This window comes from Sinocyclocheilus grahami, unplaced genomic scaffold (genome assembly GCF_001515645.1).
Source record: "Sinocyclocheilus grahami isolate Dianchi unplaced genomic scaffold, SAMN03320097.WGS_v1.1 scaffold362.1, whole genome shotgun sequence".
Taxonomy (NCBI): Eukaryota; Metazoa; Chordata; class Actinopteri; order Cypriniformes; family Cyprinidae; genus Sinocyclocheilus; species Sinocyclocheilus grahami.
Window position 1 is genome coordinate 1483328 of NW_015505541.1, and position 27806 is coordinate 1511133.

Below are 27806 nucleotides of genomic sequence, written 5' to 3' on the forward strand. Positions count from 1 at the left end.
GGTAAATACTTTTCTCTTTTCCCAGTATTGGACTAGGTATGTGGCTTGTATCCAAGGCTAGATTTAAATGGCTGAGATGGATTTGCATTACAATTGAACATGTGAATGTGTGATGTATCTAAAGTATTATATTTTACAAGGGTTTTGTTCTTTTTCTTTCACGTGTTATTTGAAGAGCTCCACAAAAAGCACCTGCATCACTGAACCAGCTTGATAAAGCTTTTGATGCCTCAACTGGACCATCCAGCTTCTATCAGCCTTTTGTGTGCAACATCATTATCATATAGAGGATATTGCATGTTTATCCTCAGCATTAGAACAGGTGCTTTCATGTTTAGTAAAGCAGGAATTACTACCCTGCTGGGGGGAAAACCGTTTATTCTGGCCTAAGGTGGTTTACTGGTCACCCAGCCAGGCCCAGCTATTTATGCTGGTCCTTTTTTATGGTTTTAGAGGGGGTTTGGGAATTTTTTTCAGCTAGCTGGCTGAATAGTGAAACCTAATACCAGCTTGAAGACCAGCTAAACTCATTTAAACCATCTAACCACCGTAGATTGGTTGAAGTTGTTGGAATTCCCAGTTCTGATCAGATTCATTCTCATAGCCTGCTGTTTGTAAGGCAAGCTTAATCATGAGAGCAGGAGCGTTATTCTCTTGAGCTTAGTACAACGACGGACGATTGCTTACAGTCAAATGAAACTTTACAGAACAAAGGCATTTGCACAGGGATGTTTGTCACTTTAGAGCTGTTGCATTACTCTAGTGGTTCAGTTCGCTGTCATTGTTGAAGTTTAATGTTCATTCTCAATCGCTCCATTCTTTTCTTCTTCTCTCCTCCTCCTTGCATAAAACTGTCACTTTGAACCCCCGTATTCACTTTAGAAAGTAGGGCACAAAAGCGCAAAGGCGCTCATTGTTTAATAATTAATCACATTAATGAAACAGAATTGTGCTTCTTATTCATTTACGCATTGCTGTAAATGGAGAAACTGACAAAAATACAAAGGAGACTTATATTAAAACTCATGTCTCTGCTGAATAGTGTTTAAACGGTCTTGTTTAAAATTGAAGAAGCCTATCTATCTATGTTTATAATTTTAGAGTGACCAAGAGGGAAAAATAATCATCTTAATACTAGGCTACTGTATGGTACCCCACAACTTTGTTCTGATCAGTGATTTGACAAGGAATGTGCTTTGAGTTTCTGTTTTAGCTTAGTTTATGTGGCAAGAGAAACTAGCCTCAGACACCAAGGTCTCCCAAGTGCTTGAGCGATACATAATTCATATGCTGCTTTATGCTTTTTAATGCATCCCATTTATCTCTGTTTAAATGTATTGCTTTGCATTTATTCCATGTCATGGTTGAGGAATGGCCTGTGATATACTCTAAAACTTTCATTGATGTGAATGATCTTCTTTATTTTTGAGCGTCTGTGCCCTTTTTCTTGCCAAATAAAGTTCAGCTAGTCTCCAACCCTGGTTAAGATGTTTTTTAACTGGTTTAGTTGTAATGTTTTGTTTAGTACAGTACAGATACATGATCACACACAAGCACAGAAAAAAGGATCAGTAAAATGAATAACTTAGTTCTAGTGGTGCATTTTAATATTTACACCACTGTTCATAAGTTTTGGGGGAGGGGTTCTTTTTGGAAGACATTAACACTTTACTTTCAGAAAGGATGCATTAAATTGATCAAAAGTGACAGTAAAGACATTTATAATGTTACGTAAGATTTCTATTTGAAATAAATGCTATTATTTTGTACTTTCTAGTCATCAAAGAATCCTAAAAAATGTATCATGGTTTCCACAAAAATATGAAATGGCACAACTGTTTTCAACATTGATAATAATACAAAATTATTGAGCACCAAATCAGCATATTAGAATGATTTCTGAAGGATCGTGTATCACTGAAGACTAGAGTTTTAACTGCTAAAAATTCAGCTTTGCCATCACAGGAATAAATTACATTTTAAAACATTAAAATAGAAAACAGTTATTTTGAATACTAATACTTTACTTACTGTTTTACTGTATTTTTGATCAAATAATGATATTTGAATGATAATTTGTGTTCAGTCTTACTCTAACTTTTTGTGTAGTCTTGACATACTACAGTATGCCACATTTGAGGGTTTCAATATATATATAAATTATTTGTACTCATATTCTATCATGTCTGAATGCCTCTAGCAAATACAAATGAAGTGCCTTTCACATTTCTCTGCCTGGTGTCAGGTTCTCTCCTTTCATATTGTGTTGACAGTTGTTGTATTTTTTGTATTATGTTACAGGTACAGGTCATAATTCTTAAACAGGGTTTAGAATAATTGGTTTTGGATCAGTGACTTTTTTGTGCATACAGTTTAGCATCTTCACTCATGATATCTAAAATGTCACTTGCTCACACACTAAATTATATGCAAAGGTCACTCTTCATTAAACTGGGGGAAGGGGGATTACAATCTTTATTAAAGTGGGATTGTCGTTTTGCTGAGGTTTCACTTCTTAAAGAAACATCAAATGGTCTAGTCAATATATATATAGACTGAGATAGACTATTTGAAAGCCAAATAAAAGTGCAGCATTTTGGCATTTAATGAGGGAATTAAATGTCTCAAGTGCTTCATTGATTGACAGTGTTCACAAATGTCCTTCTCCTAGGCATAAAAAATAGTGTCTGCTCCATTGTGTGCTGCTCAGAGCGCAATCTGAGACTCTGGCTTTGTTCTCTGTTGCAACACTGTCCATCAGACTGATGATTTACTGACCATCCTACAGTATGTAGACTAAAGTTAGTGCTGAATGACTGGCCTACATACAGTAGACCTACTGCACAGAAGTAGCTCCAGTAAATCCCAAAGACTTGCAGAACTGCCGTTGTTTGTGTTGTCAAGTCGTATCTGTGAGTTGCCTGTTTCTCCTTGACTGCTGAACTGAAGCCTTTGATTAAACAGTGCTGGTCTCATCACGCTCTAAAAATCATCTAATTAGTGTTAGGTTACCTTATCATGTCTAGATACAATCCAGTCTTTTCTTCTTGATTTTGTCCACTCTAATCATAGGTAATGTTCAAGTGAAAGTCCAAACATAGTCTGAAGTGTTTTAATGTATATTTTAGTTTGTTTTTGTGGTGACGCCAAGATGACATAGTTGAAGTTAATAAGCTGTAAACTGTCCAGTTACAGTTTATTTGCATTATCTGATAACCAAAGCAGATTTGTAATTGGTAAATTGGTATTTATTTTTAATCAAAAATACAGCACAAACAGCACTGTTATGAAATATTATTACAATTATTTGTAATTAATTCCTGTGATGGCAAAGTTGATTTTTCATCAGTCATTAATCCAGTTTTCAGTGTCACATGATCCTTCAGAAATCATTCTAATATGCTGATTTGCACCCTAAGAAACATTTAGTAGATGTATACAACAGTAAGTTTTACTTTATTTAATATGGGTAATTATATCAGACACATCTGTAAGAGAGTGAGAGTGAGTGAATGTGGATGTGTATTGTTGTGTGTCTATGTGTGTGTGTGTGTGAGGTCACGTACTCTCCTGTTACTTTTTCACTCGTACCTGGTCATCATCTCAGGTTCTCACTTATTGTGGACGTCCCGTTTAGTCTGAGAAGTGTCTCTTTGTGTGTTTTGCTTGGATATGGACTAGCAACTGAAAATGGACAAATAGTACACTAGTGAGGAATACCTCATTTTTTACCCTGAGTGGCTCGGCATACATTTCTCTATTGGTTAGTTTTTGCTGTTTGTCAGCGCGTGGTGAGTATCCTGTATATGTGTGTGAGTGAGTTTCTTCCATTGTGCAGTTCAAAGATTTGTTAAACTAAACCTGCTTAATCTGTGAGTATCAAGTTTTGTTGATAAGAAAAAAATTCAAAGCTTAATTTAGCTTGTTTTATAAAAATGTGTGTATGTGTTTATATATATATATATATATATATAATATCTTTTTGTGACCTGATGCACTTAACAAAACATGCCTGATGCATATGATGCAATTTCTATACTCTGATCTCATATTAACACTCGTTTGTTTGATATAACTTCATGTTTGACTGCGTATGTATTTTAGAGGGGCTTAGACTTATTTAGACTTATGAGGAAAAAAACTAATGAATGAATGAATAAAAGTTTAAAAAGTAAGAAGACTTTCTCTTCAGTGTCACTCTATGACGGCAGTGATTCAAAGAAAAATATTTTAGAAGGTGTGCTTCCATCATAAGGCTGAGATGCAAAAAAAGACATTACAGAATAATGTTTGAAAATTATCTGCATTTGCATAATCAGTCCTGGCTTGACAGTTGATGTCCTATTATTTGGTGATTTACGTTATACATCCAAAAAATGGAGAAGTCTGTGAGTCTTCACTCTGTTTAAAATGCTCAAAGGAAATAAAGAGACAAAACGATCTGGAATTCTTTCATCTTGTCCTGAGAAAGTATCTATATCCACAGATCACAGCTAATTGGAGAATTGGGCCCATCTTGTTGAATAATTAAGGACTGTTATTTGTCCAGCCGGCCTGTGACATCATCAGGCCTTTGTAGGTGAACTGATATCTAATCACCATAATATCAGTGCAGAGTTATTGGACACCACTGGGGCTATTGTGAGTGGGGTCTCGTTGTTGAAACGGGTGTCTCGTCTGAGTGATAAATATCACAGAAATTTTCCATCATGGGAAAACCTGTCGTGCTCCAGTAGTGATGATTTGATTGCTTTCCAGCAGTGCCTGTAAGAGAATGAATACATCAAAATAAAGATAAAACTTGAGCTGTAGATCAAACATTTGTATATGGAAAGCATTTTGATACTTGAACACCTATCTATTGCACTACCTATGTGTAAGCCTTATGTATTAATAATTTATTTTATTGAATTGTGGAATGTATCTAGGTGGTTCACTGCTTTTTATACAATATTTATGTAACAGTCATATTTCTGAGTTTAAACTGGTATAAATTATTCAGTATCTGGGAGGCCCAGAGGTAGAGATGATTTAAAAATGAATCACAGTGCAAATATTGTCACTTTTTTTCCCCCATTCATGCCCATCTAAATGATTGTTTTATATTGTAGGACAGGAAAAGGAGTGTTTTCAGCCATGAAACTGGGAAAGACACGCATCTCTAAAGATGACCACAAAAAAGGAGGTAAATATTACTGATTATTAGAGAGCTGGTTTTACAAGAAAGGCAAATGTATTTATTTATTGGTCGAGAGAGAACTGAATTGGCTTTAGCTTGCGGAGTATTTGTGCCTGCATTTTGGGTCAATTTAGTGCTGAAAGCACAATAATACGTTTATTGTACTTTTATTACTTTTATTACCTTAACCTTAATTGTACTTTAAATCCATAGTTCTCTACTGGTTTTTCTTCAGGAGATTTTACATTGGACATCAATAGGAAAGACTAAAGAATCATAAAATTCTAATGCAATATCAACTGTGCTCTTCAATATTTTTCTCTATCTTCCAACAGTACTTTGTCTTTGACTTCCATGTGCCTCCAGATGTCATGTCTGACAAGATCCTGAAGATATCAGTGAGTACATTAAGCCTTTGTTCACACTTTCAGCATACGATTATACATATTATAACATGCATGATTAAGTTAAAATAAAAATAAATGATTAAGTTGTACTTCTGCTTTTCTCTCATGCTAAAATTAAGGTAATACATTCTAAAAACCTTCTACGAAGCGGTACTCTGGTGGGCACCTTCAAACTAGATGTGGGAACTGTTTACTCACTACCTGGTCAGTAACCAAGGAATAATGAAAATCTTATTAAGAAAGTGATATACCAATTAGATACTAGCAACTGAATTTTAATTGGTGCATGTATCTTACAGAGCATCAGTTCCACCACAAATGGGCAATGCTGTCGGACCCTGATGACATCACAGCCGGCTGCAAAGGTTACGTCAAGTGTGACATTGCAGTCGTAGGAAAAGGAGACAACATCAAGACTCCCCACAAGGCCAATGAAACAGATGAGGATGACATAGAGGGGTCAGAAACTGATAAAATTCATGTATTTATTTATTTAGTTATGTATTTATTTATATATTGGAGTGCACTTTAGAGTCCCAGTTGTTCATGAACTAAAGTTCACACTGTATTCTACACCATCTAAGGCTTTATTTATTCATTAATTAATGTATGTATTTATCTGAGTGTCATGTTGGTCTATTCGCTATGATATATTGCAGGAATCTTCTCTTGCCGGAGGGTATTCCATCAGAGAGACAATGGGCTCGGTTTTATGTTAAGATTTATAGAGCTGAGGGACTACCAAAAATGAACACCAGCATCATGGCCAATGTGAAAAAAGCTTTTATTGGGGAGAACAGGGATCTTGTGGACCCTTATGTCCTGGTGCAATTTGCAGGGCAGAAGGTAAGAAACACCTGAAAACACTCAATAAGAGATCAATATTTATATCAATTCAATTTTTATATTAGACAGTGACGGAGCATTACTTATTCTGTACAAGTAATTCATTTTTTACACATGCAGGGTAAAACGTCAGTTCAGAAGAGCAGCTACGAGCCCATCTGGAATGAGCAAGTAATCTTCACCGAGATGTTCCCACCTTTGTGTAGGCGACTGAAAGTTCAGATCCGTGATTCAGACAAGGTGAATGATGTTGCCATAGGAACCCATTTCATCGATCTACGAAAGATTGCAAATGATGGAGACAAAGGTAACTGGCAATCTCTCCCAGTGTAACACGAAGAGTTTAATGAATGTACAGGTTGAATGGAGGCTGTAAATAAACAGACACCTTAAAGAACAAAAGAAATAACGGCTCCTTCATCTTTCCCCAGGGTTCCTACCCACTATGGGCCCAGCCTGGGTGAATATGTACGGTTCTACCCGTAACTACACCCTGATGGATGAGCACCAGGACCTAAATGAGGGGCTGGGGGAAGGTGTGTCCTTCAGGGCACGCCTCCTTATTAGTATCGCAGTGGAGATCCTGGACACCTCTTCCACAGAAATAATGAGCTCTACTGAGGTACAAATAGAGCCGGTGTCCAACATGTCAGAGGTGAGATTCCTTATTTCATTTTTTTGAGGTTGGGTCAAGGCACTGTGACACCTCTTTTTAGATCAATACTGAAATCTTTGTGAATCATAAATTATTCTACACATACCCGTCACACCATGACATTACGCACAGGTTATTTGGAAGCCATCTGATTCATTCTAACTCACCTGCAGGCCTGCAGTCTTCATATTTAACAATGTTTGAAAAACTCTACAGATTCCATTTTGGCCTGGTCATTTGTAACCTTCTTGCACCATATGTGAAGACAAATTGATTACAGCTCAGTCCAGATTCTACGAAACATCAGCTGCCCTCTGGGAAATTACAAGGCCAAGCTCTGTGTCCTCAGACAAAAAGTCACTGCAGATGTGGGTGTCCAGCTGGCTGTGATTTTGTGTGGCCTTTGGGAGCAAATATTGATTGTCAGATGCATTTTACTGAAGCGCAAGATTTGTTTTTACATTTGATGTAGAGGCAAGCATGTGATGCTGATAATCCCAACTGCCTTTAATGCCATGACTAACCTTGTGGTTATAAAAGGTGGACATAAAAGTGTAAGCCAAAGATGTCGACGGTGTGATCATGGATATAATACAGAAGAGCTGGAGACTAGCACAGAAAATTAGATGTTTTCTTAGTGTTTAGAAGAGGAGGAGGTGAATAAACTCCTTAAAGGGATAGTTCACCAAAAATAGAAATTCCAAGACGTTCTTTACTCATCATTACAAATCAAATTACTTTCTTTTTCTGTGGAACACAAAAGGATACATTTTTTACCATTTATTCTTTTTCTGTGATATTATAATAAATAGGCAAATAGAGCTTTTACTCTTCAAAAAGTTAAAGTGAAAACAGCATTAAAGCATCATAAAATTATCATAAAAGTAGTCTATGGTGTCCATGTGCTGTATTCCAACTTAAAAAATCCATATAATGAATATGAATAAGGACTGAGACTGTGAAGCTCCATAATCACAACAAAAGCACCATTAAAGTGTCACAAAATGGTTGAAGTCATTATTCACCTGACAATCTTCCCATCCAGTGCAATGCTAGAGAACCAGACCATAAATCCATTTCTTGAACAAATCATCCAGATAGTAGTAGTAGTAGAAGTACAATTAGTTTATGAAATGAGCATTACTACTGGTATAAAAATCTGTGAAGATTTTTCATGAATAACATTTCTGTGTGTTTCTTACAGAAAGCTTTTGTTCAGCTTTATAAGACTTTCCCCTGGTTTCACAAGCAAGGCTTAAGCCTAGTCCCAGACTAAAATGCATGACTGAGATGTTTTAAATGAAAGAAACTTGCACTGGCATATCTTAAAATATGTCAGTGCCTTTGTTTTGTCTCAAGATGCACACCAGTTTTGTTCTAATTGAACTATGATTTAATGCTGGCTTAGTTTAGCCCTGTCTGTGAAACCAGGAATATAGCGCACAAGTCATATGGACCTTTATAGTGACAATTTATTGGTGCCTTTTTTTTTGGTAATTTCTGAGCTTGACAGTCTCAGTCCTTATTCACATTTATCATATCAATTATTATTATATATTTTTTTCTATTCTGTTAATGATGGAAAGTCATACAGGTCTGGAATGAGTTGAGTAAATTATGAATTTCCATTAAAATTAAAATTGTTATGAAGATGTACCAGTCAATTTTCAATTTACTATGGATCATTAATTAATTACCAAGCTTGTTTTTATAAACAAATTATGATACAGTAAAATTAGTGGCCTACTAAACTACTAAACTGCCATTGTTATAATAAAAATGAAGATTTCTTCTCTTCCATAATAGATTTATTATGAACATTTTTGAACACCGTTGCATAGTTGTAGTTATACAACTGTAGAAATGAAAAGTAAATTTTTATAAGGGCGTTACTTCATTTCTTATTTTCTGCTGAGGACAGCAGTGAGAGTTTTATTTGATCAAAGATCATAGCTTCAGTTGAAAGGAAACCCCTGCTTATGGCGTTATTTTAATGACAAATGTCGAGAGCGCATTATTGTAGCACGAAAGCACATTAATATAATGCGTGAGCGCGAATCTCTCCGCTCGCGCGTGGATTTATTTTGCTCTTGCACAAAACCGGACGTGCACTTAAAACGTGTCTCTCCTCTCACTCAAACTGTGTCCTGTGCACTCTCAAATCTCTGTGCTCATGTGCTATAGATATTAATTATTTTCGCACCTGAATTAAACGTTGTCAAAAGTTATCATTATGCACTTTTAAAAAGTAGTCTCAAAACAGATTTGAGCAGGGCCTTTCCTTGATTTTTAATTGTTGTATTTTTGTTTTAACAAACTGGTTATTGTAGCTACTTTGATTTACTATATCTCTTTTATGTTTGTATTTTGATCTTTTCTGCGAATGCACATATGCATCTCTTTGTAAAGTAGGCTACTTTGTATACACTGTAAATAAATAAAGCTTAAACCAATCAGACCTCCACAACTGACCGATGAAATCTAATTGGCTGAGTGAACTGAACCTGGAATTCTTTTGACAATCAAAGATGGATCTTTAATTTCTTTCCAGTTTAATAATATTTAGCAATGTTAATGAAATGTAGCCTATAGAAATGGCTAGGAATTGGGTGCTTGGATGATTTGTACATATAACCTCTGTCCAACTGGTTGGTCTCTGAGCAGTTTATCTAAAAACAACATGTTATAGCCTATGGCTGTAAAGACTTCATATAAAACATTGATGTTATGTCATAATATGTCAGACACCGCAAATGAATTTAAAATCATTGCAATAAATTCTCAGTTGGTATGATGACAATAATAAGTAACAACTCCTCAAATCAACATCAAATACAAAAATAGATGTAAATGATGCAAGATATAATACAATAAATGCTCTAATAGCATCGCTGTTTGAACATTTATTGGGAGTTTTTTTTTTTTAATCCAGTGTTTGTTTTCAGGTCTGTTTTTGTTTTTGTTTTTATTTTGTTTTCATGAAAATCCACTTAATATTAGCTACACATTTAATGGCACTCTCCTCTAAAACAGTGAATATACAGTTAGTTATATGACAGTTACATGTAATTACATTGTCTGCAAATGCATTAAACCCATAGAATAGAATGTAGTAATGTTATGGCAAATATGAAAAATTCATTATAGTGTTACATTTGGTCTCCAAATCGTAAGTATCGGTTTAGGGAATAGTGCATCTGACCTATATCTAAATAGTTCTGTCTTAAATCGGAAGATTTAAGATTAAAGATTCAGGTGCGAAAATAATTAATATCTATAGCGCATGAGCACAGAGATTTGAGAGTGCACAGGACACAGTTTGAGTGAGAGGAGAGACACGTTTTAAGTGCGCGTCTGGTTTTGTGCAAAAAGAAATACGCATTATATTAATGTGCTTTCGCGCTACAATAATGCGCTCTCGACATTTGTCATTAAAATAACACCATACTGCTGGGTTACAATGCAGCATTGAGCTGCCATAATCTCAAGTCAATTATGATTTCAGACTGAGCAGTCTGCGGTGAAATAAAAGGTCACAAAAAACATACTGTGTTCATTCCTCACTCTATTATGTCTGTCCCATTCAGCAGATATTTTTTTGTGTTATTTGTTACTATCCCTTGTATGTTATTTATAACACTTTTTATGTTATAAATAAAATCAATCACAGCTATTTGGATGTAATTCTGACCTTAAAAGATCTTTTTTTTTTCTATCAGAGTGCCACAGGGAAGATGGAGGAGTTTTTCCTTTTTGGGTCGTTCTTGGAGGCCACAATGATAGACAGAAAAATTGGAGATAAACCCATCAGCTTTGAAGCCACTATCGGTGAGCTGAAGTCAAACACCTGTGAGGTCTCTTTTCAAAACATTTAGTATTTCAGTATGCTTCAGTAAATTCAAAACATCAAAAATAACATTTACAGCACCACATGTACACAATTTTCCACTTAGGTAACTATGGTAACCAGATTGATGGAGTGAGCAAGCCTGCATCAGCAAAGAAGAAGAAAGAGGGTGGAGGGGAGAGTGAAGAAGAGGAGACTGAGCTCATCCATAACTCCAGCGATGAAGAGGCAGAGGATGATGGAGATTTGACATCTGTGCCATCCACCCCTCCTATGAAACCAGTTATTACTGACAGGTCAGAGGTTTGAGAAAGGAAAATGATCATCAAATGATGAGTCATCAAACTGTCTAAAAATGGTTTTGAGAAAACACTTTACACTGTTAGTATAACAGAAGTGTTCTCTGACTGAAAATCACTCTCATAGGCAACTTTATTATGTGTAGTTTGTCAAAATCACACTTAAAAATAGATAACAGCTACTGTTCAACTCTACATCTAGGAACTGAACTATCCGTTTTGCTCTCTTTACAGAAATTACTTCCACTTGCCTTACTTTGAAAAGAAACCCTGCATTTACATCAAGAGCTGGTGGCAAGACCAGAGGAGACGGCTCTACAACTCCAATATAATGGACAAGATTGCTGATAAACTGGTCAGGCTCCCCCTTTAATTGCTATCTGACTGTTAAACTGTCAATCTCCTCCTTCGAAGCAGTTCCTTTACGGTTATTTTTGTAAAATCGGACAGCATTATACTGTTTAATCCTGTGCATGTCTGTCTTTGTAAACAGGAGGAAGGTCTGAATGATGTTCAAGAAATCATAAAAACAGAGAAGGCATATCCAGAACGCAGACTTCGAGGTGTTTTAGAGGAGCTTAGCACAAGTTGCAGGTGAGAGAATGTTAAAGATCATCTAAACAATGGAAGTTAAAGTATATACAGCACAAAATCACAATCAGCAATCTTTTTTCTCTATTCTCCACAATTTAAGCCGATTTGTTACACTGGCAAACAAAGATCAGAATCTATCCGGAAGAACCAAGCTGGACAAAGAGAGGCTCAAGTCCTGCATGAGAGAGTTGGTACGCCTACACACCCTATATGGTCTCAGCTTGGACATTAAGAACTGCTGATGGATTATTAAATGGTTATATTGTTCATAGGAGAGTATGGCTCAGCAGGCGAAGACTATCCGCTCACAGGTGAAGAGAAACACGGTTCGAGACAAACTCAAGCTAGTGTTCAATTTCCTTCACAGGCTTCGTTTCCTGGCAGATGAGGTAGAAGAAATCACATCCCCTTACTACTCCATTCACATTGAGCAACACAGACTTAATGTTTTCTTGTTAATTTCCTTTAAGCCCCAGCACAGCATCCCTGATGTGTTCATATGGATGATTAGCAACAACAAACGCATAGCGTACGCCCGCATTCCCTCCAAAGACATCCTCTACTCAATTGTTGACGAAGAGATGGGAAAAGACTGTGGGAAAGTTAAAGCTGTTTTTCTCAGGGTAGTTTCCCATTTTCATGTCTTTCTTCATCTGAATAAACATGTTAGTTTGAAGGAATTAAATTAGGTTGGATATTATTGATGTAAACATTCTGCACTGGTGCTTGTGTTCATTATAGCTGCCTGGAAAGAAAGGCTTTGGGCCTGCTGGCTGGACAGTTCAGGCTAAACTGGAGATGTATTTGTGGCTGGGGTTGAACAAACAGAGGAAGGACTTCTTGAGCGGCCTCCCTAGCGGCTTTGAAGAAAACAAGGCTACGAAGGAAACAGGCATACAAGCTGTTCCTCCCATCAGTCTGGTTTATAACAGTAAGATTATTAAATACTTTAAATATGATCTAATGTTGTTTTTTTGCTTTTGTTTGCATGTATGTTATAACATGTACGGTATGTGATAAGTGACCCTCAACTTGTTCTGTAGTGAAGCAGGTGTTTCAGCTGAGGGCCCACATGTATCAGGCTCGCAGTCTGTTTGCTGCTGACAGTAGCGGCCTGTCTGACCCTTTTGCAAGGGTTTTCTTCTCCACCCACAGCCAGGTGACAGAGGTGAGTGTGTGTTTGAGTCTTTGGTTATGAGTGTGCATTTCAGAGTCTGTAAAAGTACCGGATTTTTCAGTTTGGCTGTCTTTGCTGTCTGTGAACAAATACAGTGGGTGCTGTTTTTGTATGTAGGTGATTCTAAAGTTAGGGGCATTTTACTTAAAGGAATAGTTCACCCAAAAATTAAAACTGGATGGAAACATACTCACCCTCAGGCCATCCAAGTTGTAGATTAGTTTCTTTCTTCTTTGGAACTTGCTTTTGTTTGCATGTATGTTATAACATGTACGGTATGTGATAAGTGACCCTCAACTTGTTCTGTAGTGAAGCAGGTGTTTCAGCTGAGGGCCCACATGTATCAGGCTCGCAGTCTGTTTGCTGCTGACAGTAGCGGCCTGTCTGACCCTTTTGCAAGGGTTTTCTTCTCCACCCACAGCCAGGTGACAGAGGTGAGTGTGTGTTTGAGTCTTTGGTTATGAGTGTGCATTTCAGAGTCTGTAAAAGTACCGGATTTTTCAGTTTGGCTGTCTTTGCTGTCTGTGAACAAATACAGTGGGTGCTGTTTTTGTATGTAGGTGATTCTAAAGTTAGGGGCATTTTACTTAAAGGAATAGTTCACCCAAAAATTTAAACTGGATGGAAACATACTCACCCTCAGGCCATCCAAGTTGTAGATTGGTTTCTTTCTTCTTTGGAACAGATTTGGAGAAATTTAGCATTCCATCACTTGCTCACCAATGGATACTCTGGAATAAATGGGTGCTGTTAGAATCAGAGTTAATCTTAAAGTTAAATTAAAAACATCACAATGATCCACAAGTAATCACACAAGTAAATATAAACATTTAAACATTTTTTGCAGTGATTCTAATTACAATTACTGCAAATGTTTGTTATAATTGTTTTTATTTATAAATTGTACACACGAATGCAAAATTAATAAAAAATGAATGGATACTCTGGAATAAATGGGTGCTGTTAGAATCAGAGTTAATCTTAAAGTTAAATTAAAAACATCACAATAATCCACAAGTAATCACACAAGTAAATATAAACATTTAAACATTTTTTGCAGTGATTAATTACACTAATTACAATTACTGCAAATGTTTGTTATAATTGTTTTTATTTATAAATTGTACACACGAATGCAAAATTAATAAAAAATTTTGATGTTCTCAATTAAACGTTTAAGAGCCATTTACCTGAAAAACAGAGGACTTGGGAACATTTCAGCACTCTTTAAAATGAGGAAAATATAATTAAAGAGACACATTAAAATGTCTAAAGCTGTTATAAAATCTGACCTTTAAAACTAGAATTATTGTTTTTTAAATTTTGGTTAAAGGACAGAAAGGTTCTCATAATTGATGAATCATCCATGAACATTTTTGTATGTATATTTCAGGTCCTCAGTGAGACTCTTTGTCCTACATGGGATCAGTTGCTTGTGTTTGATAATGTTGAACTCTACGGTGAAGCTGGGGAACTCCGTGATGATCCACCAATCATTGTCATTGAACTGTATGACCAAGACACTGTGGTAAGTTTGTATTGCAAAACTCAAGTCTTATTAATATAGAAAATTAAATGTCATTGTATGTTAGTTCAGCGCACATTTCTGTTGACATTATCCTCTCCATGTATGAGTCATATTAAAATGTGCCCTATTGTCCTGACTTGATGTTTCTTCCTGTTTAAAATCTTCTGATCCTGGCCTTTTGTTGGACGACATTTTGGCTAAGTAGAGTGTGAACACTTATTTCAACACTGCTGTCAATCTGTGTTTGTATTGCTGAATTCAACAAGGCATGCAAGAAGTGGGATTGCTTGGCTCCCAAAAACAAGATCAGATCATTTCCCTTACATACATGGTGATAAAAACACCTGTTTCCTGTGGCACTAAACTGCCTCTTGCATTCCCTTGGTTGTGACAGTTCAGAGGGTTTACAATATTTTTTTCTTTGTAGTTGTAGTCTCTACAGTAGTTTGTAGTTATCATTGCTGTGGTTTATTTCATTGACAGCTGAGGGCCAAGGTCAGACTTAGCATTAATAGCATAAATAATTAAAATCCTTTTTTAATATTTAGAGAGTGATTGAGCACAGATGAAGAAACCAAACTCAAGTAGAATTTGACTTTTGTGAATGCAGTCTTTTATGTTCAACATTTAATAAAAATATTCATTATTGACAACCAAAGCTTGATTTTCAGATCTTAAAGCCCCAGCAATACAGTAGCCATGATGTGCAAGTGGTTTTACAAGGAATGGGGCCACACTGACCCCTGGTGTTCAGAGACAGTATTGTAACTAGTGGGTTTGTGTGTGTGTGTGTGTGTGTGTGTGTGGCATCCAGGGGAAAGCTGAGTTCATTGGGCGAACATTTGCAAAGCCACTAACTAAGATGGTTGATGAACACTACGGGCCCCCACGGTTTCCCCCCCAGCTGGAGTACTATCAGATCTTCAGAGGAAACTGCGCTGCAGGAGATCTGTTGGCTGCTTTTGAGCTACTGCAGGTACAGGCGGTACACAGTGGCTGTGATCAACTTGTATATACTCCAATCTTGTGTGGACTCTCAGTCAATGCTTGGCCTATCTACTCATAAATGCTGCTTGAATAGCACAGATGCAGATCGCTCTTTCTCTTTTCCTCCCACTTGTATTTGATTCTTGATCTTTTCATGTGATTTCTCATTTCATTTTTCCATAATTCTCCGTCCCATCTTTCTGCTGTACTCTTCCATGGCAACTTTAACAGATTCCTTATGATGATGAGGAGATCAGGAGGGCCCTTATTGCTGTCCATGACTTTGCTGTACCTCAGATCAAGGTGCAATAAACAAAATAACAGTTCCCCCTCTGTAATTCTGCTTTGTTTTCCATTCTTGTGTAAGTGACTCCATCCTCTTTGCTATTGCTGGGCTTTGGCTTTTTTCCTGGTTTACAAGACATGGTAGAGGTTTGAAATTAAAATGATTGAGTATTTTTAGTCAGTAATTCCTTCAGTCTTTCATCAGTTAATGACATATATTTATTTATCCACAGATTGGTCCAGCAGGGCGGGCAGCTCTTCCTCCAATTGATGGGCCGACTGATTCTGACCGTGGACCCATTCTTCCTGTTCCATTGGGCATACGACCAGTTCTCAGCAGATATCGTATAGAGGTGAAAGCACCACCACAGAGAGCCGCAACCACAATTTGATTGTTAACAACTGTTTTACTATACTTGTAGCTCATGTTATTTTTTGCATCAGTATTGTTGAGCTCATGGTCTTTATTTCTCTCCAGGTCCTGTTCTGGGGTCTGAGGGACCTTAAAAGAATCAATCTGGCTCAGGTGGACAGGCCTCGTGTGGACATCGAGTGTGCAGGGAAAGGAGTTCAGTCAGCCCTCATTCAGAACTACAAGAAGAATCCTAACTTCAGCACATTAGTGAAGTGGTTTGAAGTGGTGAATGAAATTATATATGTAACGAAAATTCTCCACTTCATTTCTGATTTAAAAAGTTAACTTGAGTGATCTTGTGCTGCAGGATCTACCAGAAAATGAGCTACTTCATCCACCACTCAATATTCGGGTGGTGGACTGCAGGGCATTCGGTCGCTACACCTTGGTGGGGTCTCATGCCGTGACCAGCCTTCGCAAGTTCATCTACAGCCCCCCAGACAAGACTGCTAACAACTGGGCTCACACCGGTACCTGTCATATACGAATATACTCACTGTAAATCTGTTAGAGCTTTTGGATAATTATTGTATAAACTTTTATGCTTTAGGCCACAATGTGTGAGTAACAGCCTATTGTCATCTGGCTCAGGTACCAGATTTGTGAGATGATGATATTGTACAACAATACGTTTTTGTTTGTTTGTCTGTTTTTTTGTTTTACCAGATATTGCACATCCCTATTTATACATCAAGCAATTAAATTATAATTGCTTACACTACTTTTTAAAGGTTTGGAGTCAGTAAGATTTTTTGTTTGTTGTTTTTCAAAGAAATGTATTCAGTAAGAGCACATTTGATTGATAAAATGTGACAATAGTTACAATTATATTGTTACAAAAGATCTCTATTTCAAATGCATTTTTAAAATATATTAAAATAGAAATATTTCACAATATTATTGTTTATACGGTATTTTTGATCAAACAAATTCAGATAAATTGTGAGAGACTTTCAAAAACATTTAAAAAATCTTACCAACCCCAACCTATTTAAATGGTAGTGTATATAAGACATTTTTTTTTTTAAATTCTTGGTACAGACTACATCTTTTTTCCACCTGTTCTGACTTTTCATTCCTTTTCTCTATTCCTTCTTCCTCTGACCTCTTGACGGTCTTGTCCTTTCTGTCCTGGTGCTGGTCTTGTGTCATTGATTGCTATATCATATGACCCTACCCACACCAGCTAGACTGGCCAATGGCTACATGGCTCTCACGAATGGAGCATCTCATTCCCGCCCCCAATCCCATCCCATTTCTCATCCCTCAGGTGATATTGTGGTCAATATGGACCCTGAATCCAACATTAAGAAGATGGACACAGTTGTCAAGATTGATGCTGTGAGTAGATATGCCATGCTGTGAGAACACGCTGTTATGGTTTAGAATACTGCTCTGCTTGGTGTGTTTTTGTTCCAACTGTGGTTCTGTTTGTTTTAGTGTTTTAAGGTTAGTGCACCAACAGTCATATGATGTGTATGCTAGTATGCTATTGTAGAATCTGTTGTGGATGTTGTTTGTATTTGATGTATGTTTGTGTGGCCCTGTCCTTGTAGACCACCGATGCTGTTGTTAAAGTTGACTTGGTGAGTCTTGGTTTGGTTCAGACAGATGTAAATGTTTTGATTTTATTGGATTAACATTACAAATGTAACCACATTATATTTCAAATAAAATCCTTTGTACTAACAGAATGAGGATGAGAAGGAGAAAGAGAAAAAGAAAAAGAAGAAAAAGAAAGGAGAAGAAGTGGACGAGGAGGAGCCGGATGAGAGCATGTTGGACTGGTGGTCCAAATACTTTGCCTCAATAGAGACTATGATGGAGGTGGGAGGGACTTTAAGCAGTTTTTATCCTTTATGTTTCATATATAGTGTCATATTGTAATATTTAACTGCAATATACTTAATGTGAATGCAGAATCTCAGAGCCCAGGAGGCCGCTCTGGCAGAGGCAGAGGAAAGAGAAGATTTGGAGATAGCAGCAGAGAGTGCAGGTAACCACAGAGTTTAACATGGACTTGGCGTCATTTTTCTCAGTAAAACTAATGTTCTGGTTAGGAATGTGTTCAGATTAGCACTGTCATCCCAAATCCATTTCCATTGTAGTCATGACATGAACCCATTATTATTATTTTTTTCATGCCATGAACGTTGGACGCAAACATTTAGAAACTATTAATAATCTCCAATTTGGGAACTAATTTTCCCACATATTCTTTTAATTAAATTGAATTTTAATGTATTTGTTCCTTCATACTTTAAGGGGATCCATCTAGTAAATTTATATATAATCTATATGTACTTTAAAATAACTCATGGCTTGAAGCATCATCCTTCAGTACAAACTTCCATTCAGACTGGCATTGTAGGTGTTGTGCTCACACGTTTCTCATTTCCTCATTTCCATCCGTACCTACCCATTCACCCCTAACCTCAGAGATCAAAGCTGATGACTTTCCTATGAAAGGCACCAAACCCAAGGAGAAGAGCAAAGACAAGAAGAGCTCCAAGGACAAAAAGAAGAACCATGATGGCACAGAAAAACGACCTCCAAAACCAAAAGTTGATGAACTCATGGTCAGTGCTTCTTCTTGAAAAGTGTTTTTCATTTTTGCTGTATTATAAACATTCATTTAAAAGTTACTGTTCAAAAGTTTGGAGTCACAGAGTTCAAAAATGCAAAGACTTCCTGACCCCAAAATTTGGAACATACATTAGCTAAACTGAGATATGTAGCAGTTTATCCTTATTTTAGTGTAAATATAAACACCTTTATCTCAGGTGTACAATAAAGAGCTGGAGAGTGAGTTTGGTAGCTTTGAGGACTGGCTCCACACCTTCAACCTGTATAGAGGAAAAGCTGGAGACGATATTGACCACAATGTGGTTGATGATGACAGGATTGTGGGCAGATTCAAGGTAAGAATATATAATGTATAAATCAGGCTTCAGAGATAAAGTATGAACATCTTATTTTGATTTGAATCTGTCTCCTTATGAACCAGGGCTCCCTCTGTATGTATAAACTTCCACTGTCTGAGGAGATCACCAGGGAGGCAGGATTTGACCCAAACATGGGAATGTTCCAAAGTATTCCTCACAATGACCCTATCAATGTTCTCATAAGGATTTATATCATTAGAGTGAGTGAATTCAGCTTTGAATTGTAAGTGTTATTCATACGGCACTGTCGCTAAAGTAACATGATTCTCTTCCCAGGCCACAGACCTGCATCCTGCGGATATAAATGGTAAAGCAGACCCTTATATAGTCATTCGATTGGGAAAGTCAGAGATTCGGGACAAGGAGAACTACATATCCAAGCAGCTAAATCCTGTCTTTGGAAAGTGAGTAGGCTATACTACTGTAAACCAACCAAATCAATAAATTGGGAAAATAATTTCTTGAAAGCACACTCTCCTCTCTTTCCTGTCCTTAAGGTCATTCGACATAGAGGCTACATTCCCAATGGAGTCCATGCTGACGGTTGCAGTATATGACTGGGATTTGGTTGGAACTGATGACCTGATTGGTGAGACTAAGATTGATTTGGAGAACCGATACTACAGCAAACACAGAGCCACATGTGGCTTTGCATCCAACTACTCTGTGTGAGTACTTTCTTTCTTGTACTTTCTATAAGTTATCAACACATTGAGCATGAACCTCTCAAATCTTTACAGAACAACATGTTAAAGCATTTTATTTATGGGGATGTCAATCAATACATTCATTTTACATGATGTAACAATTCATAAAATTAATCACAATTAATTGCATATATCAACATTTATAAATGTGATGATAATAATAGAGCAGCCATATCCAGCATAATCCATTCAGTTGAGTTTCCAAGGCAGACATCAAGTCATTATAATTAATGTGTTAAATTATTTTATTTTTCCATCCAGCCATGGTTACAATGTATGGCGTGACCCTCAGAAGCCAACTCAGATCCTTGCTAAGTTGTGCAAAGAAGGTAAATTGGACGGACCCCACTATGGACCTGGTGGGAAGGTCAAAGTTGCAAACCGCATCTTTCTTGGGCCAACAGAAATTGAGGATGAGAGTGGTGAGACATTTTCAGAGCTCATGTTACAAAGTTTATGTTTTCTCTGATCATATATGAAAAGACATCAATTTCGTTTGGCTTACAGGTCTGAAGAAGCAGACAGAAGAACACTTGGCTCTTACGGTTCTTAGGCATTGGGAGGAGATACCACGTGTTGGTTGCAAACTCATCCCTGAGCATGTGGAGACCAGACCGCTTCTCAACCCAGACAAGCCAGGCATAGAGCAGGTACGCAAGAGTCTGCAACAAAATACCACTGTGATTACCAAGGACATACTCCAAGGTTCACCAAGTGGCCTTGATGAATTTTCCATAATTGGTAACACAATTCACAGCAAGAATAAACAACTGCATCAACTTTAGTAAATGTAGTTAATTTATTTTTGCGTGTTCAATGAGGAAACATAAATGAACATTGTAAAATAAAAAATGTAATGTAACTATAAGCTCCTCGAAATTTCACAATCTCACAGGGAAGGATTGAAATGTGGGTGGACATGTTTCCTATGGATGTACCAGCACCAGGACCAGCCATTGACATATCACCACGCAAACCAAAGAGGTAGATGATTCTGTTCAGTGTCTCGACTTTTGTTGCTTTTCCTTAATTTGTTGCCGTTAAGGTATTAATATTTTATTTGTACATAATGTTGCCTTAATGCTTACATGTTTTTTCCTTAAAGTCTCTAGGTACATGGAACAAAATGTCATGTTTGATATGTGCATCAGTGAGTGTAGCCTTACTGAGGATTAGACAAAAAATAGGAAGCTTTAATAATCAGTCATGCTGAGATCACATACTCACTCTTGGATCGTTACACCCTTAAGCAAGGAACAGATTGCTTTGTTTTCAGGGCTGCTTGTGCAATTAATATTCTTTGGATGACTTAAAAGCTTTGGATGAAGAACTGGCTGTGAATGGTGAACTGCTAAACTACAGAATGTCTTTTTATCTCACTTAATTTTTATAATTGTTTGCTATAATGATTTTTAACCGTGTTTACAGTAACTACAGTGATGCTACTGTGATTCAGCTAAACAGATGACAAACTCTTTCACCAAAAGTTGTAGCTAAAACACATCCTCCTGGTTCTTTTTGCTCTCATACTTACTCTGCCAGCTTCACGCCTCTCATTTTTTCATGTTAATCATCTATTGTAAAGAATCTGCCAATTTTTAATAAGGCCTGTACTGTGAAACTGTCCTACTTTAGTCTGAGATATTTATTCGCTGCAAAAAGTCAAAATGTGCAGTTGCACCTTATTGACATAAATATAAGAGGCTATTTGCATATTCAATATCATTATACAAAAGTGTGCACTTACTAAATTCTAAAAAGGTAAAGTAATTTCAGGGGAAGAGCAGACGATTACGTTTCGATCAAAGATTACAAAGACAAATTTGAATCAATTACAAGAACAGGAACCCGTATTAAGAAAGTAAAAAGGATCATGTTGACTGCAGTTTTTACCTAATCTGATCAAATTATTTTGGTCATATTAATAATAATAGTCTTAAATAATATTTTTTCTTTTAAATCTAACAAGTTACTGTAGTTTAGATTTTTTGGGTTAAAACACTTTTTACAGTGTGAGATGATGATCCCATTTTTTTCATCTCCCAGATATGAGCTCAGGGTGATAATATGGAATACTGACGAGGTAATTCTGGAAGACGATGATTACTTCACAGGGGAAAAGTCCAGTGACATTTTTGTGAGGGGGTAGGTATGGGCAGGTGTGTGAAAAGTGTGTGGTTTAATCGGTTACCTTTGTTTGTTTGTTTCTGTTTCCTTTTGTTGTTCGTCTGTGTTGTTGCGTTCGGTGTTATTTTGTCTATCCCTCCTCCCTGTCATTGCTGTGCTGTTATCTAGCTTTGAGCTTCGTGTTATTATTTGGAACACTGATGACGTAGTTCTAGAGGACGATGCTTTCATGACAGGAGAGAAGATGTCTGACATCTATGTCAGGGGGTAAAGACGATACGAACGCATGGCTTGAATGCTCTGCTCACTGTCTGCAGAAATCTGCACCTGCCCCTTCCATTCACAACTAATAAACAAATACCACCCTCCATACAGATTCAAGTTAAACGGGACCATATCATTCAAAATGATGCTGCTTTCTAGTTACCACCTCTAAATTCTTTGTATAATATTATTTCAAATGAATTCAATTGGCTGTAAAGTTGAATTCCTCATAAATATATAATAATTGGTATGGTCTTGGTTTATAGAGCCATTTTTGTTTAGTTTGTCTTGGGGACTGAGATGTCTTCATCAAATACTGCATGAAAGCATAAGATATGTCTGTTTGCATGCCAAAATCTACTTTTATAATCTGACATGTGACATTTGCATACCAACATGTTGCTTAAGGGTCTGTCTTGAGAACTTAATCTGTCTATTTTGAAAAGTTACACATACAAGTATGCATGTATTGGATCCACATAGTTGGCTACTAATGGTTCAAATAAATACATAATACAGTAGCTCTATATGATGTAATGCTGTTGGGACAGGCTATTCTTTCAAACTGGTAAGCTCTGCAGATCGACGCCTCACAACTTAAAGGAATAGTTCACAAATATATTCAAATTTGCTTAAAATGTACTTACCATCAAGTCATCCAAGATGTACATTTTCATCCACAATTTATTTTCTTCATCAGAATAGATTTGTGAGAAATGTAACTTTATTTCACTTGATCACTAATGGATCCTCTGCAGTAAATGGGTGCCGTCAGAATGAAAGTCCATACAGCTGATAAAAAACACCTTATTAATTCACAACTCTAGTCCATCAGTTAACATCTTCTGAAGTGAAAAGCTGTGTGTTTGTAAGAAACAAATAAAATGCTACATTTCTCCAAATCTGTTCCGATGTGGAAACAAACTCTATAACCTATATCTTGGAAGACCTGTGACATTTTCAGCAAAAAAGTTTTGGGGTGAACTAGTCCTTTAAGTGCAGAAAATTGAGTAGATGTCAGGTCAGACATCCCTTTTTCTTTTCTATTTCCAGAAAATTCACCTGTGATTTATATGCACACTTTCAAATGATGTTATCAAAAAGTAACAAGCACATAACTCTTCTAAGTCATGCATTAACCATCTACTTATTCTCTGCGCTTTATTATACAAATATAATAATTTGGACCTCATTAAAATATTTAATAACACCTACTGTAACTGCAATGACCATGGGGTAGAATTTGGATTATTTCATGTTTTCCCCAAGTTTTCTGACGCAGTATTGAAGTAGATATGTATAAATACTATTTTATGCATGTTGTCTATTCAGTATTTTTGTATATACATTTCACACATTATACAAGTATATAAATGCACTCTTTGTTCAGAACATTTGTGCATGTTTTGTCATGCGACTTACACAAGAAATCACTGATGCTTGTATATTTTTTGTATGAATATTAAAATCGTGTTGCTTTTAACAATTGAAAATCGTCTCCCTGCTCAGCTGGCTAAAAGGACAGCAGGAGGATAAACAGGACACAGATGTGCATTATCACTCTCTAACTGGGGAAGGAAACTTCAACTGGCGCTTTGTTTTCCCTTTTGACTATCTCATGGCTGAGGAGAAGATAGTCATCTCTAAGAAGGAATCCATGTTTTCCTGGGATGAGACCGAGTACAAGATTCCTGCTCGACTCACCCTTCAAGTATGGGATGCTGACCATTTCTCCGCAGATGACTTCCTGGGTATGTTCATAATTCAGAAAGACAAAAAAAAGAACAATTATTAGATATTTATGACTTACTGTATGCAAGTCATGTACTGAAGATAATTTTGGCTTTGAAGAATAAACACATTTTTGTAATTAATGCTCAGTTTAAAGTGTTTAATTCCAATTTAAAATGTGTTTATTTTTGCAGGTGCGATTGAGCTGGACTTGAATAAGTTTCCCCGTGGGGCAAAAACAGCTAAGCAGTGCTCTCTCAACATGGTTCTCAAAGAGCATGAGCTGCCAACCATCTCCATCTTCAGACAGAAAAGAGTGAAGGGCTGGTGGCCATTTGTGGCCCGGGATGAGAATGATGAATTTGAGCTCACAGTGAGTAAATATAATGAATAAAATAAATGAAAAATACTAAAACAGCCATTTCATTACCAGAAACAATTATTACCCAAATGTTATTTTACATTTGCTTGATAATTTGCCAGCATGTGGTGTATTGAAATGATTGCATAAGATTACCTCATTAACATTCTAACCATGTCGTGCTTGCAGGGGAAAGTGGAGGCAGAGCTCCATCTATTGACAGCGGAGGAGGCAGAGAAGAATCCGGTCGGCCTTGGGCGGAATGAACCTGAGCCACTTGAGAAACCAAAGTAAGACATAAAGCCGCTCATGTACATAAACATTTGTAAACAGTAGTTTTAGTGTGTGAATAAATATGCAATATATCATACTTCATATACCGTAGAGTACACTATGAAAGCCTGTTTCTGCCTTAAGAGTAAACTTAAAAAAAAAAAAAAAAGATTTAAGTTTAAAATAAGAAAAATTAAGAAATAAAGTTGCATGCAGGTACACTACCATTTAAAAGTTTTTTTTTTAATGGTTTTGATAGAAGTCTCTTCTTATGCTCACAGAGGTTATGTTTATTTAATCCAAAATACAGTAAAAACTGTAATGTTGTGTAATAATATTACAATTTAAAATAAGAGTTTTCTATTTTAATATATTTAAAAATGTAATTTAATCCTGTGATGCAAAGCTGAATTTTCAGCAGTCATTACTCCAGTCTTCAGTGTCACATGATCTTTTAGAAATCATTCTAATTTGGCGCTCAAAAAACATTTCTTATTATCAATGTTGAAAACCATTTATGTTGACGCTTTTGTGGAATCTATGATACATTTTTAGGATTGTTTGAATAAAAGCTCAAAACAATAGCAGTTCTTTGAAACATAAATAATTTGTATGTCTTTACTGTCACTTTTTATTAATTTAATGAACACCCCATGGCAGTTTATAAAATTAAATTTTTTATTAAGTAACATTGTGAGATATAAAGTTGCAATAATACAGTAAATAAATAAATTCACAATTACCCTTTTCTTTTTACTCTGAGGCAGAAACAGGCTTCCATAGTAGCCAGCATACATGGAGTATTTCGGGCATACAGTCTAACTGATGAGGATGTGCTAATTATACAGCTATAGAAAGGAGACATAAAGAGTGTCATATAAATACTGTAGATAATTACAGGTATGGCACAAACACTGACACATGAAGTGGGCTTAAGTTAGAAGCGTTCTCTCCAGTGAAGAATGCCCCTCTGAAACTGTTAACTTCCCTTTCTAATACTCCCACTCTCCTTTTTCACATCCTTCCTTCCTTCTGTGATTGCCCTTTCCTCCGCTTACCCTTTCCTGTTCATTTCCTTCATTCCAACCCCCATTCCTGTTTTGGAAAAAGTCGTCCAGACACCAGTCTAATGTGGTTCATGAACCCTCTGAAGTCCATACGATACTTCATTTGGCACAACTACCGCTGGCTGATCCTGAAGGCTCTGGCCCTGCTGCTCCTCCTTCTCCTCGTTGGGCTCTTCCTCTACTCTATTCCCGGATACCTGGTCAAGAAACTCCTAGGGGTGTGAGGGGAGATGGGAAGACCACTGGTAGCCCACTCTCACTGCCTCTGTTTTCTCTGCTCTCCGTCTCTCTCTCTCTGAGCCATTCACAGTGTATTTCTGTCTTTTTGTTACTCATACCGTATTTAAAGGCCTACAGCGTGGACCAGAGGGATTGTGGGTGATGAAGTGTTTTCCATTTTGTCATTCCTCTATCATCTCATCTCTTTCTTATGGCATATATGTGTGTTGTTGTACTTTGTGGTTGTCTGTTTGGGCAAAGATTTGAATTAGTTATTAATTTTATTAGATTTATATTCTATTGTCTGCTACTGTGCTTTCTGAACTTACCTTTGTTGCCTGATGTGTCATTGTACTGCTCTGAGCTCAGTCCACTGCAAATTTACAGTATCATGCACATACTCGGTAGTCCTAGGCGAATATTTTTACCAGCTCTGTGGGATAGTTTACACAAAAATGAAACATTTTGTCATCGTTTATTTACTCACCCTCATGTTGTTCCAAACTTGTATGACATTTCCTTTCCTATATGAAACACAAATGCAATAAAAAGTGCAACAATGTTGTTTTGACCCCATTTATTTTAATTGCATTGCCAAAAAACATTCTCCAAAATATATTCTTTTGTGTTCAGCAGAAGAAATAAAGTCATACAGGTTTGAAAAGACGAACACATTTTCATATTGAGTGAACTATCCATTTAAATGGATAATATGCCTTTAAGAGATTTTACAACTTTGCAGTCATCATACTAACCACTAACATCTGTATTACCTCTCTTCCTCCATCATCCACGGTTTCTCTTTTCAACTCACCACCTTTTACCTGCAACCCCTTCACCACCTCAATCACAGCCGGCCCGACACCACCTTCCTGTGGTTTCTGAGCCCGCTGAAGGCCATCCGCTACCTGATATGCAACCGCTACAAATGGCTCATCATCAAGATCATCTTGGCTCTGCTGCTGCTGATCATGGTGGGCCTGTTTCTCTACAGCATGCCAGGCTATCTGGTCAAGAAGCTGCTCGGGGCCTAAAGAGGGGTCAAAAAGGTTAATTTGAGAGATTCAGATTTGACCTTGTCCTCTAAAGTGGCCCTTTTCTAATATGTGGTTACAATCTTAAGAGTTTACCGTCCCTCATAGTTGCACTCTAAGCATGACGTATCAAATATCTTGACTTTTTCAGTATCAATTTGCATGTCTAACCCCAAAAAAGATCAATTAACTTATCTTTCTATTTGTACATTTCAAGAATAATTGGTCATAGGGAGAAAACGAAAGCAGGGAAGTGTCTATTTTTGGTACGGAATTCAGTAAACTGGATTGATTTCTGGTATTCGTTCGAATGTTGATATAAATGCATTGTTTCAGATTGTTGGATTGGATTTTGTTGTTATTGTCTACATGTGTATGTGTCGCTGCTAGAAGCACAATAAGCATGCAAGGTTGTCTAAAGAAAGATGACTTGTTCATCAGTAGCTACAATCTGAAAAATATTATGATAGGGTTGCAGGCCTCATATATACAGTATGTAATTTGATTACACTTTGCCTTGATGTTTGCACTTTCAGTCCATGCCACAAATCTTCTGCACTCCAGTAACATAATGTAGTTTATCCTTTAGAGAAACACAGACACTAGTAGGGGAATGATGCTTCATTTGACATTTCAAGCTTTAGCAACACAATAGAATGCTATTTCTTATATTTCCTACTGTTGTTTTGCTTGCTGTGTAATTTACTTGGTATGTACTTGTTTGCTTGCTATTTAATGTTGCTCTATTTAATGAATGGTAAATTTGACCATGGACCTGTTTGCACTGATTTTGGCTTGTTTATATAAAAAGAGTGTATTTTTAATTCTTGTTTACAAGTGTGCAATATGGATTGATTGA

At 36.7% G+C, this 27806-nt stretch overlaps 2 protein-coding genes across 9 annotated transcripts in view; both read left to right on the top strand.

The window, feature by feature from the left end:
• Positions 1-5449, top strand: part of LOC107549079 (otoferlin-like) — a 32430-nt gene extending 26981 nt beyond the window's left edge. The window contains exons 6-7 of the mRNA XM_016230011.1: positions 5112-5185; positions 5415-5449. Of these exons, the coding sequence (XP_016085497.1) occupies positions 5112-5185; positions 5415-5449 (109 nt within the window). The remainder of the gene's footprint in view (positions 1-5111; positions 5186-5414) is intronic.
• Positions 5450-5518: 69 nt separating this feature from the next.
• otofa (otoferlin a) lies at positions 5519-27806 on the top strand. Of its 8 annotated transcripts, none has more exons than XM_016230099.1 (39): positions 5519-5577; positions 5706-5790; positions 5886-6045; positions 6246-6432; positions 6553-6739; positions 6864-7087; positions 10807-10915; positions 11041-11230; positions 11468-11588; positions 11727-11827; positions 11928-12018; positions 12100-12216; positions 12298-12450; positions 12569-12758; positions 12871-12995; positions 14398-14532; positions 15347-15508; positions 15751-15822; positions 16038-16157; positions 16283-16444; positions 16527-16689; positions 17406-17560; positions 17776-17805; positions 17912-18046; positions 18140-18215; positions 18659-18798; positions 19003-19140; positions 19227-19364; positions 19441-19568; positions 19662-19832; positions 20133-20293; positions 20379-20521; positions 20767-20855; positions 21918-22016; positions 23772-24013; positions 24188-24366; positions 24544-24644; positions 25738-25939; positions 26767-26836. In XM_016230099.1, the coding sequence occupies exons 1-38, from the start codon at positions 5551-5553 to the stop codon at positions 25916-25918; spliced, it is 5187 nt and encodes a 1728-aa protein (XP_016085585.1). In that variant the 5' UTR covers positions 5519-5550; the 3' UTR covers positions 25919-25939; positions 26767-26836. The 8 variants fall into 8 exon arrangements, with proteins under 8 accessions (XP_016085585.1, XP_016085587.1, XP_016085586.1 ...); XM_016230101.1 differs by lacking the exon at positions 21918-22016 and adding an exon at positions 22167-22265; XM_016230100.1 differs by lacking the exons at positions 21918-22016; positions 25738-25939 and adding an exon at positions 22167-22265 and having other exon boundaries at positions 26767-27806.